Source organism: Protomyctophum parallelum (assembly GCF_964188405.1).
Source record: "Protomyctophum parallelum genome assembly, chromosome: 5".
Classification (NCBI taxonomy): Eukaryota; Metazoa; Chordata; class Actinopteri; order Myctophiformes; family Myctophidae; genus Protomyctophum; species Protomyctophum parallelum.
Genome location: NC_139702.1, coordinates 22,942,708 through 22,964,027, shown reverse-complemented (window position 1 = coordinate 22,964,027; position 21,320 = coordinate 22,942,708). Strand labels below are relative to the sequence as shown.

The 21,320-nt window shown below is 40.6% G+C and overlaps 1 protein-coding gene across 5 annotated transcripts; it reads right to left on the bottom strand.

Moving 5' to 3' along the window:
- Positions 1 to 2,457: 2,457 nt before the first annotated feature.
- On the bottom strand, positions 2,458 to 19,864 carry LOC310858967 (phosphoribosyl pyrophosphate synthase-associated protein 1-like). 5 transcript variants are annotated; one of them, XM_083765298.1, is made up of 11 exons: positions 19,723 to 19,864; positions 19,090 to 19,196; positions 15,490 to 15,542; positions 15,266 to 15,332; positions 12,413 to 12,585; positions 10,835 to 10,950; positions 9,349 to 9,404; positions 8,224 to 8,372; positions 5,044 to 5,114; positions 4,541 to 4,687; positions 2,458 to 2,967 (listed from the first exon to the last, which is right to left on the bottom strand). In XM_083765298.1, the coding sequence occupies exons 2-11, from the start codon at positions 19,170 to 19,172 to the stop codon at positions 2,809 to 2,811; spliced, it is 1,074 nt and encodes a 357-aa protein (XP_083621424.1). In that variant the 5' UTR covers positions 19,173 to 19,196; positions 19,723 to 19,864; the 3' UTR covers positions 2,458 to 2,808. The 5 variants fall into 5 exon arrangements, with proteins under 5 accessions (XP_083621424.1, XP_083621426.1, XP_083621423.1 ...); XM_083765300.1 differs by having other exon boundaries at positions 19,090 to 19,245; positions 19,723 to 19,825; XM_083765297.1 differs by lacking the exon at positions 19,723 to 19,864 and adding an exon at positions 19,568 to 19,707.
- Between the last annotated feature and the right edge of the window lie 1,456 nt (positions 19,865 to 21,320).

The window sequence follows — 21,320 nt, the reverse complement described above, 5'->3', positions numbered from 1 at the left end:
AGACAATTGTAAATCTATGCAAGTCTCACAAGTTCATTCACGCTTCAATTGTATGCAAAGGTCGTGGAAAAATCTGAAATCTCATGAACATTTATGTTGCTGAATAATATTTTCTGGTGCACACAGTGCAGTATAATTAGAAATAACTAATGCAAATCTACTGTGCTTGTCATACTGGCCTACATCCACTTGGTACACAAAACACACCCACCTAATCCGCTATGTCTGACAGCATAGTAGGGTCACATAAAGTATTACATGTCACTATTCAACAATGCATCTCCCTTCCATTGATTTGAGTTTTCATGCTCACTTTAAATTCGAAAAAAGGTTGTTACTGAATAAATCACATTTGTGGTTTTAAAGAGTCTGGTGACCTGAAATAAATCTGTGTTTTGCATTGATGTTAGGAAGCATGGTTCTTGTAGGTGTATATCGCCCTCTGCTGGCTAGAAAGAAAATACTACATTCTCTTTTAAATAGGGTATGCTGCCTCCATACTGAAAACACAGTTCATTCAATAATACCCGGCTGGCCTTAGTGAGTTTTAGCATAACAAATATTTCATGCTACACCTCTAGTGATACAAACACCATGAGACAGCTGTATACAAAATAAAAGGTTTAAATACTAAATGTCAGATACGTATCTTTCAAACAGATGACAAGTTGGTCCATAAATGTGCAAAGCACAGACATTTGTGTGCTGCACTGAGGTCCATGCACATCCCCCTCTCTGCACTGAGGTCCATGCACATCCCCCTCTCTCCATCAGAATCAGATAGGAAGGACTGAACTACATTTCCTGTTTCATTTTGAGGAAGTGGCCTAGTAAACGTTGGGTCTCTAGTTCCTCTTTCGGTCCAGTTTTAACAGCTTTTTGCACACTGCCTGTGTTCATTCACACGCTACAATGGAGGAGGCCTAACAGCTTCGGCCACAGCCATGCAGGTGTGTGGACTTGTCAACTTATTACTAATGCTGATATATATGATATATTGACAGGTATACATTTTACATCTCACTGTTATTTTCCATGAGTAGCCTATTGATCAGTTATTATCATTCAATTCTTTATTAGAGGCTGCAGTCAGAACAGAGTCAACTTTGTGTTTCTTTAAAAAAGGTTAAGAGATTTTTTGTCCACATTTTCCTTGTTTACACTCTTGCAGTTTACATCATTTAACCATTGTTTTTAAAAAGGCTTTGCTGCTGTGTTTTATCAGTGTGCCAATTAATTTACTTAATGAGTGATGCCCAAACGTCTTTGCCCCTAGACTTGGTCAAAGCTCCTCAGCAGACAAATTGAATCCTGAGGCGTTTAGAACAAGTTCAAGGTTCTGGACACAGACAGTCCTGCTCTATTATTCACTGCAGTGGAACGGCCGGTTATGTTCAAATAGATTTGTTGTGGGAGAATTATTCAATAAACTTAACTAAAAGCCAACAATGCTGAGACAAGCGTGATATTACAAACCTCACATGGTCTTGTTCCTCCTTTATGAAACAGCAGAGCACAGGCTAAATAATACACATATGAGAAAAGGATTCTATTTGATCAACTCCTTTGTTTTCCGACAGTGCTGCAGCTGGGCAGACGCTGGCCAGTGCAACACTTAAGGCTCATACATAGTCTGGATTTTCGGTGGTGAAGTGACCACACAACTACATGTCACGAGCCGCGGTGAAGAGCAAACCACTGCCACCGCTCCAGCCCTTCTGTTTTTTTTTTAGTGTGGTCACCTCACCACCGAAAATCCAGACTATGAATGAGCCTTTATGGAATTACCGCAAGCAAATAAATATCTCGTTTTGTTGTGGGTCAATTTTATTAATTTATGTATTAAGTAACCATGTAATAAGCGGGATGTCTACCTAGGTGGTCATTGTCTGGATATAATTCACCTTCAGGGTGATTAACCACCTCTGCGCTCCTGAAAAACCTCAGTGAATTATCTCCCGACAATGACCACCTAGGCAGACATTATGCCTTACACATTTCCTTTTCTAAATCATGTTTACATTTATATATACAATATATGACATTTGCAGGGGTTTTACAACCTTTTGCGTATAATCAGATTTATGACTTACATTGATTGAAGCAGAGATGTTATAACCTGGCACAGCCATAATGGTCACTATACAGAATGGACCTGCACAACTCAGGTGGCTATGAAAGTACGGTAACAGTTTAGAGACGGCATGCTCTCCCATGCCTTTCAAACAAGAGGCCTAATCAGTTACTGAAACTGGTACTGAAAGTTGTTTAAAGTTTCAGGACTGTGCCATTAATCCACCCACACTACAGGTTAAGCTTTGACTTCAAACTTGTGCTATTAATCCACCCACACTACAGGTTAAGCTTAGACTTCACACTTGCACTGCATCTACAAACTAAATTTGCAGGTCAGAGTGCCATTGTTAAAATGCATAATGTTCAAATTAAGACAGAACCTTATTCATCCAAGATGCAGTTTTATTATGCGGATTGATTAATTCTGACAATACATCACGTGGCAGATGAGATGGACATATCAATGAAGTGGGAGAGTTCGTACCGTCATCATGACCAATAATAATTATAAAATTATTGTCCTCATGTTATCATCTTCCTTCATAGCATAAGAACGCAACATTCTCACTGACAACTCTAACGTGTTAGCAGAAAGTAAATGCTATTTCTGTCACTGTGTTGTACAATGAAACGCACTAAAACAACATGAAGAAGAAATAACTGTTATGCTGTGGATTCTTGGTCCTTTAGGATGTGCTTTTTACGTTTAGTGTATACAGGAATGTGTGAGTATCAGTCATCTGTGGTGATGTTGCGGAACAGGTAGGCCATAGATTCTCCATTGTGGATGCGACGGATTGCCTCGGCCAGGATCATACTGACGTCCACAGTCTTGATCTTTGGACACTGCAATTTCTGCACCTCATGAGGAACAGTGTTGGTCACCACCACCTGGGGGCGCAATAGGACTGGTGACTGATTTGGAACCAGATTTGTTTAGTTTCCCCTAAAATGTCTTTCCCAATTATGACTTTTACGAGATTAAATCGATGAATAAGAGTTAAATCATGGCGGGTATTTAAAATAATAATATTACAATGTCGCGCTGTGTCTCCTATTCTGTGGATCGTTTGAAGCAAATCGAAAACCATAACACTGAAAACAAGATGGGGTCTAATGCCCTTTTTTTGGGAGGGGGAGGGGTGGGTTGGGGACTTAGTGCATGGAGACAAACACTGTTCTTAACATGTAACCCCTTCGGTGCCACACCGCAAAAAATCCTTTATGCTGACATTTGGTTCTAAATACTCTTTATCGTTTTCATACACTGAGCATAGCGGTCAGAAGAGTATGAATGTCCCCGCACTATTGGGGGATGACTGGTCTATTTATACATTTATTTTCCCCGACTGGCTCTGGTCTAGCAAAAAAAAATTGAGCATTTTCGTGTTGACTGCGGATTACATTTTGCATCTTTGCTAATTCCGGTGTATTTATTTGCATATATTTGTAATGTTCATGAATATGCTCTGTCCTGTCAAAATAAACAAATAAAGTAAAGTAAATTGTTGTAGTGTATTGGCTGCCGCAAAGCCCATTCAGGCTATAGACTATGTGCAGTTGCCCTCTCAACTCGATCAAGGTGTCAGACAAACAAATACATGACAAATCATGACCAGATATGGGGAACAAAGTTATTTCCCGTCAGTTAAAGTGACAGTTGAGAGAGCACGCACAAAGCACATCAAGCCTCGGTGGAATCAATGGTGTGATCATGGATAACTTTACTTATTCATCGAGATGAACATACGATATGCCATTCCATTAAATAATGGGTGCCAAGGTTGATCTGTTTTTTAATATCGGCTCCACTCAGATTTCATAGCCAATTTCTGGGGTCCGTCATTTTGAACCTGTGAAGAGCTCTATGTATATATAAAGTATATTATCTAATATGTTCATTATTTATTCTGACTTCCTTATTACTAACCTCGCGTCATCAGGCTTTACCGAAATGGTATGCCTCTCAGGCTACATTATTACTAGATGTTTATGCAATGCAATGTTTCATGTACCGGTAGTTCTTCTATCCTTCACGAGTTCCTTAAATAGAAAGTCTGAAAATTACTTTTTTACAATCTGGTCTACCAGAGCTACTTAGTGCTTATAGATGGTTAATTAAATTCTGAGGAGAACTCATCCATTTTGTTCGGAGCTACACGATAAACAGTTAACAGTTAAAACAGTTAAAATCAAAAAAGTGCCAGCACTTTTTAACTCCTGACAGCACCTCTGCCCTGAGCCCTGATCTGAATGGTTTACCTCATCAATAGCAGACTCCTCTATAAGTCGTGATCTGAATGGTTTACCTCATCAATAGCAGACTCCTCTATAAGTGATCTGAATGGTTTACCTCATCAATAGCAGACTCCTCTATAAGTCCTCTATAAGTCACCTCTGCCCTGATCTGAATGGTTTACCTCATCAATAGCAGACTCCTCTATAAGTGATTTGAATGGTTTACCTCATCAATAGCAGACTCCTCTATAAGTCGTGGCGCCTCTCCAGACAGCAGGCCATGTGTGGCCATGACGTAGATCTTATAGGCTCCTCTCTCCTTCAGGATCTCTGCTGTTGCAACAAAGTCCTGCACGTCGTCAATTATGTCATCCTAAAAGAGCAGCAACAAAGACAAGGGTTAGTTATGACTTTAAGGATGTCCCAATAATCAAAGTCATGCCATAACTTATTGTATGTCATATCGTCTTTATGTCTTGATAAATTGAATACACAGGACCACAATAGAAACAAGCTCTCAGGGCTTTTTGCGTTCCTCTGTACCCATGTATTTTTTGTAAATTGTAAAAAATTAAAATAAAGTAATCTTTGTGTAGGACCAAAATACTGGTTTGCTCGGACACATGACGTAAATTATTAATGTTTGTCTTTGGACAAAAATCTACACTGTACAGTAGCTAAATATAGGAGGGGCTGGCGCGCCGCAAAAATGTGTAGAAGAGGTCTTACAACAATGATGGCAATCCTTCCTCCTACATCCCCCACCACAGTAATAGGTGGTTTCTCTTTGGCCATCATCACTGCAAGACAAAGGACCATTACTTTCAGTCAGTATAAAATATATGCAGACTAAACAAAAAGGAGGAAGTAGATTAGTTGAGAAGGGATTGGTATTAAAAGCCTACCATAATCATGCAAAAACAGTACCACTTCAAGTCAACAGGCATCCAATTAAACCACACACTTTTCAGGTTGAAAAGAAAAATGTGAGGCTACTGAAGAGGATATGGTTTAAAATCCATTCAAAGTAAGAAGCAGGGAACCCACACACTTAATTACATGGTAACATAGTAATAATTATGTGTTGTGCCAGTGGGGCATTCGTCAGGTCTTCTGTGATGTGGCCTGCTCTGAACCATAAAGTGTGTAGTTTCCCAGTTACTTACTTTTTTTCAACCCAGCATCGTTTAAGATCTGCTGTAGCACGTGCACTGCAAACCCTTATCTACAAACCACCGTATTTCAATTGCAGAGACCGCAACACATCACATCACACACCTGTCATGCTGTAAAACCCTCTTCCAAGTCAGTTTCAGGATCTGTTCCCAAGTGCAATACACATTACACACACACACACACACACACAAATCACAGCCCTGCACATGTAACTCTTTCAAGGCCATTGGTGGGGTGAATTCCGGTCTCTGGTTGCAAAAAGCAGCAGGGGTCAGGACTCAAAGAGATATGGGAACTCGCATCTCGCATAAGCCAACAGATATTTAAAATGAACAAGAATCATATTGGTGCCGAGCCAGAGCTTTCAGCCCAGAACTCAAGGTAAACGATCAAGCAACAGGGTGCAAATGACAGAACAAAAGTAAAACCGTGTCACGCAGATCAGCTCATATTCATTTCAATGCAACACAAAAAAAAAAAAAAAAGGAAACAATTTCCATGTCACTTGCAGAACATCCAGATTTTGCAGACATTCTGCAATTTGTGACTTGTAGTTGTAACCTGTAGTTCACAATTAGTAAATGTACCAAATTACATCTTTCCTTCACATACTTTGGGACATCCAGCCCTTTGATCACTAAATGTGAACCACAATTTGATAATACATTTGAATGTACATTATTCAGATCAGTATTGAGTAATTCCAAAGAGTATGTTCCAATCAGTTCAAATAAGAGCATTGGATACTGAGAGCTTCCAGTGATTCACATGGATACACAGCATGAAGCCCATTTCATTTTCAAAAAAATGTATGCCTTTTCAATTAGCCTTGCCAGCAAGTTGGCACAACCTTTGGCCATACATACACTCTTGAACAATTCCTAGCATTGGAAATTAAGGGGGGGGGGGGGGGGGGGGGTAACGGTACGTATACATTAAATCGCCCAATCACACAGCTAAGCTTAATTTCTTGAGCAAATAAATAATATGCATCTCCTGTGTCACTAACCAAACCTGCCATGTACTTTGTCTACCGGTATGTTGTTTTCAAATATACACACACACACACACACACACACACACACACACACACACACACACACACACACATCACAGAAGTCTACATTAACATGACCTGAAATAATACATAATCCAAATCATAGCATTTTCCTTATGATTAGTTTGGTTTAAGAACTTTCCTTCCTCTGTGTCCATAGTTGAAATGACCTAGAAGCCCTCAGTGGCTGAATCATTGCATGCCGTTAATCATAAAATATCACACAAAAAGGGAAGAGAGGCAGCGTTACGGTCATACTTGGGAGTTCTATGCCAGGGAAGGCAACCTGATGCCTGCTGCCTGCATTAACAGTAGATAGAATTAATTAGTAGAGCGGTTAGATAATTACCCAGGAAAGAATCACACAAAGCAGGATCACTGGGTTTTACTTTTAACAGATAATAATCTGAATAATATTTACAGCATAAAATATAACTCAACTATGGGTCAATTTGTATGGACCACAGTTCCACATGGGAACTGTGTGGCTCAAATGTGTAACTCGGACTTCGTGTGGCCAGTCTGTGACGTCAGAAAAGATTGGGCAAGGTTTCAGCTTGATCAGAGCCCTATTGAATTCCATATAAATAAAATGTATTCAAAAGGTATTTAGCAGTGTGGAAAAGGTTAGTGGAGGTTCTTCTGTGGCCTACTGTCAATGTGCACAAAGATTTGACACTGATCAGCTTGCGAGATTAGTTCCATACACACAGACCCTAGACAGCTAGAGCCACATCTAAAAGTCACAGGGGATTTAAATAAAGCACATGCAAGTTATGAATTTGTCAAGGCAGACAGATGCAGGGAGGATGAAGTTATAATTCAGGAATCTCAAGTTTCATTTTAGAGAAGCTGTACATTCAGAGATCAACAAACAACCTCCCAACTCAGTACGGGGGAAGCAGTAGCAAGTAGAAGAATGTGGATATTCAGCTTGGAGATGGAGAGAACAGGAATCAAATTTATAATTAGAATAAAAAAATTTAAACAAAATTTCTTAATATATTAATTTATTCTAGTGGGATGAAATCGCTTTGGAGGTTTCTGATCCAGTCTGAGTCTAGAGAGGATACAGAAATGATGCATGCATGTTTGTGTGTGTGTGTGTGCAAAAAAGTACCCATTCGGTCAAACTAATTTTTACCGAATGGGTAATTTGCTGGCTGACCATCAGGAACAAGGTCAACGGGCTGAGGCCGTTATGTGAACTTGCGCTAAGAAACCGAAGGTAAATTTGTAACATTTGACATTTTAAATGAAATAACAAAAACATGATCTTCGATTCATTAGCACAATGACAATATGAGTCATCACAAGCAGGGAAATCATAACTGATTATATTTAGAGGCAGGATAAGAGCACTTAGTCTTAGTACAGTAAGACAGTAAGAACACAAAGTTCTTCTTTCTCAAAGAATGAAGTAAGACAGAACAAAGACAGTGTGGAAGAACAGGTTTGGTGGGGGGAAAACTAAAATGGGTTAGGATATAGCAACACCCATGGGTCATGAAAATAAAAAATAAAAACATGCAAGCAGGGTATTCCTGTATACAAGCACTTCACAAAATGGAAAAGAGAATATTGTGAAAATGGAGAAGTGAGCAACATACTGCCTGTGTGTGCGTGCGTGCGTGTGTGTGTGAGACTGAGTGAGCGAGCGAGCGAGCTTATCTTACATGGCAGCTCTAGGCCAGGGTGTCCTGAAGAGCTGGTCCGAGCTGCAGGGGGTGAATGTCTACCGTCTGCCATGTCTGACTCGGAACACTGGGCTTCACCATGCATCACAGCCAGCCCTAGTCTCAGCCTCTCAGCAAAAGACTGGGCTCTGAAACACACAGGCATCCAACAGATAAATACCATATTAAAATACAATATACATAATATATTATGTTGACACATTGAGCACAAAAACACACAAGCAAAGCTTAGTTGTAAAAACTGATAACACAGTTTGCTGTAACACAAACTTAAATGCATACATGAGTATTTACTAGTAGGGACACCCTGCTAATGTTTGTTTATTATCCACTGATATGGATCGCCAAATCATCAACCGGATCAACAACCATTATGTGTGTGTACTACTGCACAACATGGTTTAGTGAGACACCTATTTTTTTAATTGATAAAAATGACAGTATATCAGCATCTTTTTGCAATCAGCAACAATTATTATAACCATTATCAGAATTCCCAATATCATATTTATGCAGAATAGATGCCAATTAAGGGTAGTACTAGTACACACATAGAAATAACAAACATGACAATGACCACAATTCAGACACATAATGTCCTTCATGATCACATTAACAATGCAATGGGCATGCATGGGCAACTGGCCTCCCCAGGACGACAGGGGCCCCAAGGGGCCACATGCGGCCTCACCTTCACTTAATGCAGCCCGTAAATTGCATTTACGTTCATAAAGTTAACATAAGTACCGGTATAACTAAATCCATCTGATATTAAATAAATAAAAATACTTTTCAGGATTCCAATTCAAAAATAGCAAAACAATTATAATTCTGGATTTCAATTCAAATATCAAAAATTGCAGATCTACAAGCTCAAACACGTCGCAATGCTACATACACGTTTTGAGCTTGTAGATCTGGTATTTTTTCCACCACAGTATACGTATATGCAATGTGGCCCTCTGGAGTGAGTGTGGAACTATAGTGGCCCTCTCCATCTTCAAAGTTGCCCATCCCTGACATACAGTATGAGATCCACTACTGTGACACATAATGTAGGACTAGAATAATTGCAGGTCCTGCATGTCCCAGTTTTGCTGTTACCTCTTGGCAGCTGCCGGGGATTTTGCAACAATTATGGCATTCCTGTAGTCTGGGATCTGGGAGATGAGGGAAAAGAAAATCATTTGAAATCATTTTTCAACTTTGAACCAGACTACATATAATCATTACAAGAACAACCTGTTATTATTCTTTGTAGCTAGGCTAAAATATAGGTTTTCTTGAGTGTCTTGCATTTTCTATATTGTATTTGAGGTCATTTGATTACTTGGTCTTTTTACTGTTGTTTTTTCTCTCTGGTTTGTACCCTCTTGGTGATGTTTCTGCTCGTTTTGTTTTGTTGCCCGTTTGCTGTTTGGGGACTACATATGGAAATTAGCATCCTTGCTAAATCTGACATATTTACATTGCATTGTTATGTGTAGTGTAGTGTTCATTAATATGTGATGTCCCGTCCAAATAAACATATTAAGTATCTGTGTGATACAGGAATTTCATTCTTTTAGGGGCAAGGCCACTTGGCCTTTAGTATGGTCAACTTTTTGAGGGGCGAACATTAGTTCAGAACAGTACTGCTTAAATAAATAATCACAGCTTTAAATAACAAAATATAAGTAGCTACTGTTGTAAAATATTGTAAATGTACTGTATGTAACATGTATTGGGGACCCAGTCTCTTTTTTTTAACATGATCACAACTTCAGTTAGCGTCTTATGTTGTTGTTGAAAGCTGTTGCTGAATTAAGGACTTTTCAGATGGAATACTTTATTTGGAACAATAAAACAAGACGACACGCAGCAGGAGGACTGCACAAGAGGAAAGAGGTAGAAGACTATACGTTTGCACCGACAAGCTCAATTGTTCAACCGTGTAAAACAACATGAAACCTGCGTTTATAACAGTGAAGGGCCCGTTACTTTAGTATTACCCCGCTCTGAATCTCGTCAGCCATCATCTCCCTTCATGTTTGTTATGGAATAATAGCAGCGTGGCTGGCCGCTGTGACATGTGTGTGTGTGTGTGTGTGTGTGTGTGTGTGTGTGTGTGTGTGTGTGTGCGTCATGACGACCAGCGGGGGTAACAACTACAATACACAAATATATCTCTGGTGTTCATGTGCGCTACACAGATTTGTTCTGCACGGGATGTTTGGGGAACATTGGTTACCGTAATGACTGGGAAATTGTGCAGAGGAAAACGGTTAAATGAACTGCTGTGGGTGCCGGTCGGGGCACAAAGGCCACTGTGGCCGTCTGGGCATATAACTTTGAGGGGCACACGGCAAAAGAGAGGGGTAACGACGGCCATAGACGCCTTGAAATTCCTGCCCTGGTGTGATATATTCGTTGGTTTTTATATATGTGTGTGTATATATATATATACACACACACACACACAACATACCACACTGCAGTTTTCTGTGGCTGCATAAGAAAAAAGGTATTAGCCCACATTTCTGTACCTTTTCAATGGTTCATGGAAGTCTTTCTGAAACAGCTGTGTATGTAATGCAATCTAGAGTCTTACCTCTTCTTGGATGTACTGAATGAGGAAGGGGGAGGCCCTCAAATTGTCGACAGGGAAGCTGAAGAAACCCTGGATCTCTTTTTGGTGGAGATCCATGGTGATTAGGTGAGTTAACCCTGGTACAAGGAATACAAGAAAAAGATTGTTACCAATACAGAAAACACAGCATTCCATGTACACTGGTAGAAGTTGTCATGATTTAAGACCTTATCTGCTTGACCCAGTGTGAAACAATCCTCTGCAAAAACATATTGATATACATGATACAATGACCATCAACTACTTTATCAGACTGAATGTCTGTGCACAAATACATGAGATGTATGCCCTGTTCCTATCTTGTAGGCACATCATGTATCCATCCATTGTCCATTTACTGTATATACTGTATATTCCTCTGTTTGTAATAAACTAGAATGTGTCGTGCAATGCTGCATGGTGTTGTCATGTTCTCTATGTGTGCGTCTCAGCTGAATTCTCACCCACCACCCCTTGGTTAGACTCACGAGGGACCACTAGGGTGGTCAAGCAACAATTAATGCCTTAACTGTATCACCAGTACCCTCCCGAACAACATTCCAAATGACTCAGTTATAAATCATGACAGAAATGTACTAGTAAACCGGACACCCGAGTCCAAGTATACACAATTACACATGGCAAATCCCATACATATTAACATGTGAGGACTGAGGAGGAATTCTAACAACTGGGTTCAGGGAATATTGCTTAGTCAATCTGTGTTTTGTTTTGTATGCCCATTGCAATCAGAACTGTACTCACTCCCAATCTTCCACATACTCATTTTAGCCCGCAGCACTTGCACTAGTCTTGACGACCTTACAGGCATATTGCAAAGGCTATTTTAGATAGCATATTATGTAAACATAGCACTCTATAGTGCAGGGGTCAGCAAAGTTTTCACATGAAGTGCCATGCTTTTTTTTTCTTCTTGATAGTCAGTGTGCCATATCAACATTACATTTTATTATGACACCACATCAATACACAAATATATCCAACAGATTTTGATTCCCATATTGACAACCTTATTTGTTCTTCTTTTTGAAATATTGTCTTAACATTAGGCCACTTTAGGCCTACTGATGAGTAGACCTAATAGAGGAATAAGTACCCACTTATCTCCCTCTCAAGTCATTTTGAATGAATGTAGAATTATGTGCAGGATGTGATTTGCACACTGATGTGAGGACACTTTAATATTATAAAATAAATGTCCTCTCTCACACTTATGTCAGTGTGCCAGTGATCACCCTCCCCTGTGCCAATGTTGGCACCCATGCCTGAGGTTGCCTACCCCTGCTATAGTGTATACTCCGTTTATTTGTACAGACATTCTACTGATGACTATTTCTATGAATTTGATGTATTACCAATGTGTTACCCTACGCTCTGGATTAAGAGCGTCTGCTAAATTACTAAATTGTAAACTGTATGCTAAGAAATCAAAGTTGAGTATTTTACTTTACACATGATTTCGCTCATAACATGGCCATTCTGCTTGGAGTAACAATGCACTTGGAACATACAATATATTCAGTAGTAGAGTAATAGTACCAGCTTTGGCCAACATTGATGCTAGCAGCTTGCAAACAACAGAGCCCCTCTTTCTCATCTTGCACTGCTTGCTGTAGGGGAAGTATGGGATGACCCCAATGATGTTCTTTGCACAGTTGGTCTTGAGGGCATACGCCATAACAAGCAGCTCCATGATAGCCGTGTTCACATCTCTGAAAGCGAAATAAGAACACACACACACTGTATGGTACATCATGTGAAATGACGGATCTACACTGCTGGTCCCCTCAAAAGAAAACCGGTTCCAATACAATTAGGTTTTTCTACTTAGTAATTGTGGGCTAGCTGTTATGTGACAAATTATTGGGCTTCGTGTATGGATCATGTGAGCCATATGGTTCTACTGACTGAGGTCAATTGCCTAAGAAGACTAAGGGCCGATTCATACTCCTCTTTTAGAGCCGAATAAAAGTCGGTTTGTCGCTGTAAAGCCTACAATGTGACGTAATTTGAGGTTCGGGGGGGCGGGTACCGTCCTAAAGTCGGCTCTTCGGTGCTACTGAAAAATTCTGACGAGCCGAAATCATTTCAGCACTACAGCTGGACAGGAGCATAAAACAGGAGTATGAATCGGCCCCAACTTGCTGAAAATCCCCATCCTAAACTTATCACCAAAGAGGGATCCATAATTAAACCCATCACTAGGCAGATATATATATATATATATATATATATATATATATATATATATATGAAAACAACTGCTAGTAATTGCAATCTGTGATTCTTTATAGTTAAACAGTAGGTTTCAATGTTTTAAATGTATTTGTACTAGGGGTGGGACGATATGGGTACCTCACGATACTATATATATCGCGATATTAGGCCCTCAATAACGATAATCGATATATTGCGATATATCGATATATTGTATGAAATTTCATCAACGATATATCACGATATCTGCAACTACAAAATACTTGGAACTGAAAAAACGTTATTTTCGTGCTCGGACACAGGGAGGGACACACGCATAGCTGTCTACACTACAGGAGTGGTTGCACCACTCAAACACTAAATGAATACTCAATAAACTCCACCTTTGCCTCATACCCTCATCATAATACCTCACAAACACCACCAACTGACCATTATCACCGGTATCATCATGCCTCAAACACCACCAACTGACCATTATCACTGGTATCATCATATTTCATAATACCTCACAAACGCCACCAATTGACCATTATCACTGGTGCAGGGGGGCAGTCAGACAGATATTTTGTGAAGCCACTAAGGAAATCGGGATTTCCTGAAAATTCATATAATGGCCTGTTGTGGCGCTGTCATTGGGCTCAAAAAACCCCAAGCTCCATAGAGATCCATGTATTTGGGCCTAACTTCACATAGACTGTATTACCTTAATAAACATGGTCATGAATACTTTCTGCTTCCAGTCACTAGTTTAAAGTCTCATTTCTAATGTCATAATATTCTTTTTGGAAAGTTATAGTCCCATTTATTAAAGAAATTACCATAAAGTCGCGTATGTTCTGAGGGGCGTGGCTACCGTTACAGTCTATGAATGGGATCCCCCACCCACTCGAGTCAAAATAAAAACCAACGAAGAAGAAGGGGGGGGGGGGGGGAAGTCCCGCCTCGTTGTCTGGGCCAGCCAATGGCTCAGCTGGGCCCAAACGGATCTAGAAAGATGGCGATTTACAATTCAAGGACTGACAGGCTTAATTTTACGTCCATATCAGACCCGGAGAACGCTTTGTCCATATTTATTTACAGTCTATGCACTGGTGTCAGTGGACTTGTCCACTGCTGGGGAAATGCATTCTGCATTTTGTATTCCCACAAAGCTGTTTGGACAAATCACCATCGAGTAATTCAGTACTTCTGGTTGCTGTGGAATCTGAGAGTGGGATCTGCTTTATTTTAGCTGTCATGTCCTCCTTTTCTAAACTTTTATTTTATTTTAATAAAATTGATATTTTAATAATCGATAGATTATTTATCGCGGGAAGACGTATCGATATATAGTGCAACATCGATATTACAGCACACCCCTAATTTGTACGTCTCTAAATGTTCTGTTGAATTGAAAATGGTGGACCCCATTGTAAACAAGTGCAATGCTTTATGGTGTCGTCCAGTTAACAGTTTTTGTATTGAGTTGTGCTTGAAATGTACTGTAATTCTGCAAACTGTTAATAAATACTTCAATCAATAGATTATAACAAAGGTTATGATTAAATATAATCTTGACTGTTTACTTATACACATAGCACATGCATCCCTTTTGCACTTGAGTGGTTAGTGAAACAAGACCGCCAACAAAGCCAGGGGTCACTGGCCAGCAGGATCATACTCTGTCTCACTTTACATGGTACTGCCAGTCGATAGCACTGTCAGTATGGGTCAAGGCTCATACATAGTCTGGATTTTCGGTGGTTAGGTGACCACCGAACTACAACATGGCGTCACGAGCCGCAGTGAAGAGCAAACCACCGCCACCGCTCGAGCCCTTCTCTCCGTTTTTACTCACCACCGCTCAACGTTATTTCAGCTCCGGTGGTCACCTCACCACCGGAGCGGTGGTCACCTCACCACCAACAATCCAGACTATGAATAGGCCTTTAGTCCGACAACTCAACATGATTTTTACCACAAAATATTATTTTATCAATGATTTAGAAGCAACTTGTTTGTATGCCTGCCAACTGAAACAGATGGTTAAGTAAGTTAAACTCCTGCCTGGAATTTCAACACTAACCCTAAGCAATTTTGCCACAATTCTCATTGATACAGAAATGTTATACAGGCACATTTTGGTTACACAAATCTGTAAAGTGATAGAAAAGAAAAGATATGGATAACAACCTTGGAATGGTCTGAATGATAAAGATGTCTTGACCACGTACAGATTCTTTCACATCCACTCTCGTCTCTGGTAAGGGCAAAAGACAGATAAATTAGGAGCAATGCAAATAATGATTGAGGTTCTAATAATTATGAATTGCATGAAAGCATAATTCCTAAATTGAAATAGATATTCAATCTGAAATGGGAGGGGGCTTTCACCATAATGCCTAACCATACTGTACCTCTATTTGACTCTTGAAAAACGACTGACTTTCCCAATTCCACACCCAAACGTCTGAAAAACAGTAAAGAGTGTGTCAACAGAAAAAGCACATGCACACACTGCTGGCTCAAACTAAAAACGCATAACTCGCTGTAAAATATTAACCAGTCCATTTCAGAACATTCTTTCCTGGAGACACTGGGGTTGTCAACAAACAATTAGTCTAGCCTAGCCTATATCATGTCTAGCAGCAATTTATCACATGGCAACTTCTTATCGGCTGTTGTGCAAGCACTCAATGTATGGGTCTCCCACTAACACGGCTTTCCAAAGAGTCACTGGGTGTGGTCAACAAGAGAAATGACAAAGAAAGAAGACCACCGTCCATAAACGGTGGAATAACATTCAAGCCAAAGTGGTCTGTTAATTAGCCTTCAGCTGTGTATACCTGTCAAAATAGCTGCTGTGAATAAATGTTCATGAATAATGTGTCACAATAATATTTACATATATATATATTTTAAATAACAGACTTAACATCACAACACCTAAAACTGATAATTTTGTATAGTCCTACTGTGATAATACACTAACAAGTGTATTATCACAGCATACGGAATGTCAGAACAGGTCAGCTCCATATAATAATGGAGAATTGGAGATCTAAGCAGGGGCAGTGTCTTGAGTGTACAGGGCTTAATGAGGTCATTGAGGTGACGCCTGGCCATATATGGAGCATGTCTTGAGTGTACAGGGTTTGATGAGGTCAGAAGTTCAGAACAACATACAGTATGTATGGACTGTCAGAACAGGTCAGCTCCATATATCGAGATCCAAGGGTGGCAGCGGGAGCAGTGTCGTACAGGCTTTAATGAGGGCCCAGGTGGCAGGTAGGGCCTGGCCTTAATTTCCGGGCCTGTTGAGAACTGTCAGAACAGGTCAGCTTTATGAGATCTAAGTGTTTGAGGTCAGATGTAGAGTTGCTGGCCGGCTCCATATATGCAGATCTAGGTGATGATCCCGTCTTCTCCATGTATTGCTATCCAGGGTTTAATGAGGTCAATGTTGTGATCTTCATATATGGAGACGGCCATATATGGAGCATGTCACGAAGTGCGACGGACTGACGACCAAATATGGTGGCGTGACATGTCACGAGGCGTGACAGACTGATGGCCATATATGGTGGCGTGACTGAGTCACTGACAGGTTTTAATAGTAATCTGCAACCTACGGTCGCAACTATACATACACATAAATCTTCACCTTTGCAGTAATAAATCTGAGTTCTGTCTGATTGCAAAACAATATCCTAATGTTCTGCACCACTGTTTCCAAACAGTATGATGGGGAGCAAGGACATTTTTCCCTTATACAACTGCTGCTTGGCTGACTTACAAGTAAGGCTGCAGAGCAAGAGTAAATGGATGATATTGTTCCCCTTGCAAACCTCTGAATCTGACCAATATGAAAGATTATGAGTTATTAATGTTCACTTAGACTCAGTGTTGAGGCCTATTTGACCTAGCTATATACATGATGCTCCCCTTCAACTAAAGTACCTTATGGTTAGCCACAAGCAACTTAGATGCTATATGCCATCTACATCTAACTTGCAATACCCTCCGTTGACATGAAACTGAAAATGATTGTATTAAACATCGATAAACTATCAATTTGACGTCAAGTCTTTTGTTTCCTAAATATCCACAGACTGTATTGAGAGAAAGTAGTCCACTCCTTAACATGACAACGGTGGATTTGTATGAAACAAGAACTTGACAGAGACAGGATAACGCATGCTATCCATACGGTGAAATATTAGAGTTTAAATTAGTTTAAAACAAGATAGAACATTTGTTTCATGAATGGGAAGGCAGAGAGCGCCTGCTCGACCAGGCTGCTCCTGGCCAGCAGGGCACTGCTCCATGGATGCGGTGTCCTGTTGGACGGGTGTGACTGATGCTATAGTATAGCTGGTGCTGGATGCGCCTCGTGATGGCTGCGTCTTCCGTGGATTCGTCTATAACTGGAAGCCTGGATGAGAGAGGCAGTGATTTGGCCAATCAATGCTCGAGCCGCCAAATGGAGTGTAGTGTAGTGGTTGAGGATTGAAACACTCTAAGGGCCGATTCATACTCTTATTTTAGAGCCGAATAAAAGTCGGTTCGGTGCTGTAGAGCCTAAAATGTGATGCCATTTGGAGGTTCGGGGGGGCGGGTACCGTCCTAGTCGGCTCTACTGAAATTTTCTGACGATTGAGACCACCTGATAGTCCAGGCCAATGCTTCATCCATTACAAATTGATTAATCGCATATTTTGATGTATTTACAAAAGGCTGTCAATGAAGGGTAATGCAGATAGCATTCAAGGCATGGAAGTTGCATGAGGCTACCTTATAGTGCTACTTTTAAATAAAGTTATTACTTTCAGATTTATAAAGGGGTGAATCAATCTCCTGTAAGCGGTAATGCGCTTCTACACAACACACACACATTTTATTGGGGACAATAGCACATGGCAAAGGTCATTGCAAATAATGTCACTTTTTTACACTTCACAAAACAGAAAACAACGTACAGTCCTCTCGCCCGCACTCCTCCAAAGAAACGACAAGTAAACAGCACAACAAAACAGAAACAACATGATAACAGACTGTCCGCTAGTACCCACTAGTACTACACACACTAGAACATCAATGTGTCAACTGACAAACACAAGTGGCCAAAACAGTTCTGTGGACAAGACCAGTACATGTGTGAGGTGTGCTTGTGTCTGGGCACAGCAATCGTACTTGTCTGCGTGAGTCTGCCTCAGGATACATTTCAAGATTAGCTCTATGTAATACTTTCAGTTGAATTAGACTGAGACATGCACATGAGGTGGTTGAGTAAGAGTTCACTCTATATAAAGTGTCTCCCCAGTGGCCACCCCTCATCTGTCAACTCCGTCCACAATCCTTTCCAATTTATGTTTTAATCGCTGTGAAGAACTATTAACATCAGTAAGAGATGAGATAAATGTTACGTATAACTCAGTGTAAACTATAAACAAACCCATTCTCAGTTGGTAACATAGGGGCAGTTTCTCCCAATTCTGATTATTAGGAAGATGTGGAAAATGAACCCTACTACCCTAATAATTTGCAGGAATAAGAACTAAGTGGTCGTTTGAACAATGCAAATGATGCAATGCATACTTGCATAGACATCTTTAATATAAAATAGTGCATTGATGTGTGTGTGTGTGTGTGTGTGTGTGTGTGTGTGTGTGTGTGTGTGTGTGTGTGTGTGTGTGTGTGTGTGTGTGTGTGTAAACAACAGTCTATCCAGACTATTCAGGGTTAACCTCGCGTCACCAGACTTGGGTAGGGTAGTACTACTACTCGGCCCCGTGGCTGTCACACGATCAGCAAACGCATGCATGGGACAGTACACAACCGATCACTTCGGGACGGGTCAACAGGCTAATTGCACACACACCGTAAGGGAAGTTAATAGCCTTGGATTGGATCAAGACTATCAGATTTGGAAGACTGTCTTCCAAATCTGCCTGAAGTTTCAAATACAAGCGAAGCTCAAAACTACAATATACCATGAAAATTAAAACATCACTTACTCAGTAATCTTCTTCGCCAGTTCGATGCAGGAGGTGGTGGAATTGGCAGAGAAGACACGGTAGCCACTTTTTGAAACATTCATGTTGGCGTAATAACCAAACGACAGCTTTGGAGTTTGAGAGCGAGAGACAATAGACCCGTGAGCCCCAAAACGCCTAATGGGCATATTAGCGTTAATCAACTTGTGGTTTTGGGTTATTTATTTTAACCCACTGTCAAAATATAACACTATATACTATAACAATCCCTAACTAAACAGAATGGTGGATCGATTTAGCTTAACTCGGTTGCATCCGACATGCATTATAGAATATGTCGTGTGTATTCTTGGTAAACATGCAAACTAAACAAACATAGCACTCACTCTCGGCGAAACAACGGCTTTATAATAATGAGTTTGTCAAACTGAGCTAAGCGAATATTTTGTGAATCGTGATGGTAACGTTACACACACACACACACAGTCTAAATAACCACCTCTGTGTCGATGAGAGCTCCACTGACTCCACACAAAAAAAACCTGGGGGAGAAGCAGTTATGAAGCTCAGCTCTCTGTCTCCATTCTGACTGGACACAGGGAAGCTTTCAGTGTTGTTGCATATCTCCGAAACCCACAAATATAATATAATTACTTCAAAATTCAACAAGACGACATCTAGTGTCGCGGAACGTCGGCTCAGGCGAAACACATTAGCAAAACTCCGCGTGTTTCTCCTCAAATGTGTCTCCTGCGATGATAACTTTGTTTGCAGCAGCAATGCGGTCAGTGGTCACATCTCGCACCAGGAAAAGACGCCACGAGCACATTGGACGCCGGTGGAGAAGTGGGAGTGACGTTTGGGTGAGCCAATCAGTGGCGTTGTCAATACAGCAATGGTGGGGTTATCGTCCAAAGAGCACGCAGCATCCGCCCCATGTCATAATCTTTTAGCGTATGACATCAGGAGGATACTGGGTGCTCATTGGACGACAACTACTAAAACCCTTTAGCCTTTAGTGGTTTTGATGTATGGATGGAAGTCCCCACTCCCTATGATGGAAGTGGACTAAATTAGGTTACTGAGGTTACTTGACTCTGGTCAGTGCCAGTGGTCAATATTGATAATTTTAGCTTTCAAAGTGAATGTACCGTTGCAAAATAATAATAACGTGCACAAGATTGTTTTTAATTTTATTAAAATACAATTTAACATTTTCTGTAGGCTATACATTGTATAACCTTCTCTATAGTCTATAGTCTATACCAGGGATGTCAAACTCAAATACACAGTGGGCCAAAATAAAGAAATTGGTACAAGTCAAGGGCCGGACTGTGTTTCAACACACGGGCACCGCGGTCATGAGGACATCCCAGACGAACTCACCAAGCACTGCTTTCATAGTAAAATGAGAACGTAAATCAAATCAGTTGCATTCATTTCTTATCATAGTCTTCTTAGGTAATATTCTTTCATTACAGCCACACTGTCTCCACACAGAAGAGACCCAGAGGTTTGCCCTCTGCCTCCCACCTGACTTGAAAACCCTGTCTTCAGAGTCTAGCTTTCATTTAGCCATTTTTGGGGAGAGAGGTAGCTGAAAGTTGACCACAAGCGATATACTTTCACTGCTGATCAATAGTGAAGAGTAGACGCATGCTTGCGCTTGCGGGCCCTCGATATGTGCCAATGCACTCGCAGTGCATTGTCAGACTTGTAGTATTATGGTGGTCTGTACAATATACCAGAGGGCCAGTTCTAATACTAATTAAATAGCATAATTCATTCACGGGCCTGATTTGGCCCCCGGGCCTTGAGTTTGACATATATGGTCTATACACTAACAGAAAAGTACTGATTCTTTAAAAAGGAAAACAAAAAACAAGAATGAATAACATAGTGATATAATGGTCAGGTGAAAGAAGAGCTGTCTCCGTTGTGTTCTCCCCCCCATATTAGTATGATTATTGTGCCAATGTGTTACCAACTGAGAATGGGTTTGTTTCATACAGTTATAGATTTATCTCATCTCTCACTGATGTTAATAGTTATATGCAGCGAGTAAAACATAAATTGGAAAGAGGATTGAGGGCGGATTTGACAGATGAGTGGTGGGCACTGGGCAGACACTTTGGGTGCGTTCGGAAATGCGCCCTGAACGCACTGGTGTGCTCTCTTGTCGTTCGTTTATTCAGTGCACTGAGCGACCCTACCCTGAAGCTGGGGTTGTCCGGTGTCGGCGGTGTGAATGC

Bases quoted from the DNA above. Each gene is read 5' to 3' on its own strand.
- LOC310858967 (XM_083765296.1), bottom strand. From the start codon at position 19,256: ATGCCCATTAGGCGTTTTGGGGCTCACGGGTCTATTGTCTCTCGCTCT. The intron at 15,333-15,489 runs GTACAGTATGGT...TGCCCTTACCAG, and splicing joins TTTTCAAGAGTCAAATAGAG to AGACGAGAGTGGATGTGAAA. The intron at 4,688-5,043 runs GTAAGACCTCTT...CTGCTCTTTTAG, and splicing joins GAAGGATTGCCATCATTGTT to GATGACATAATTGACGACGT.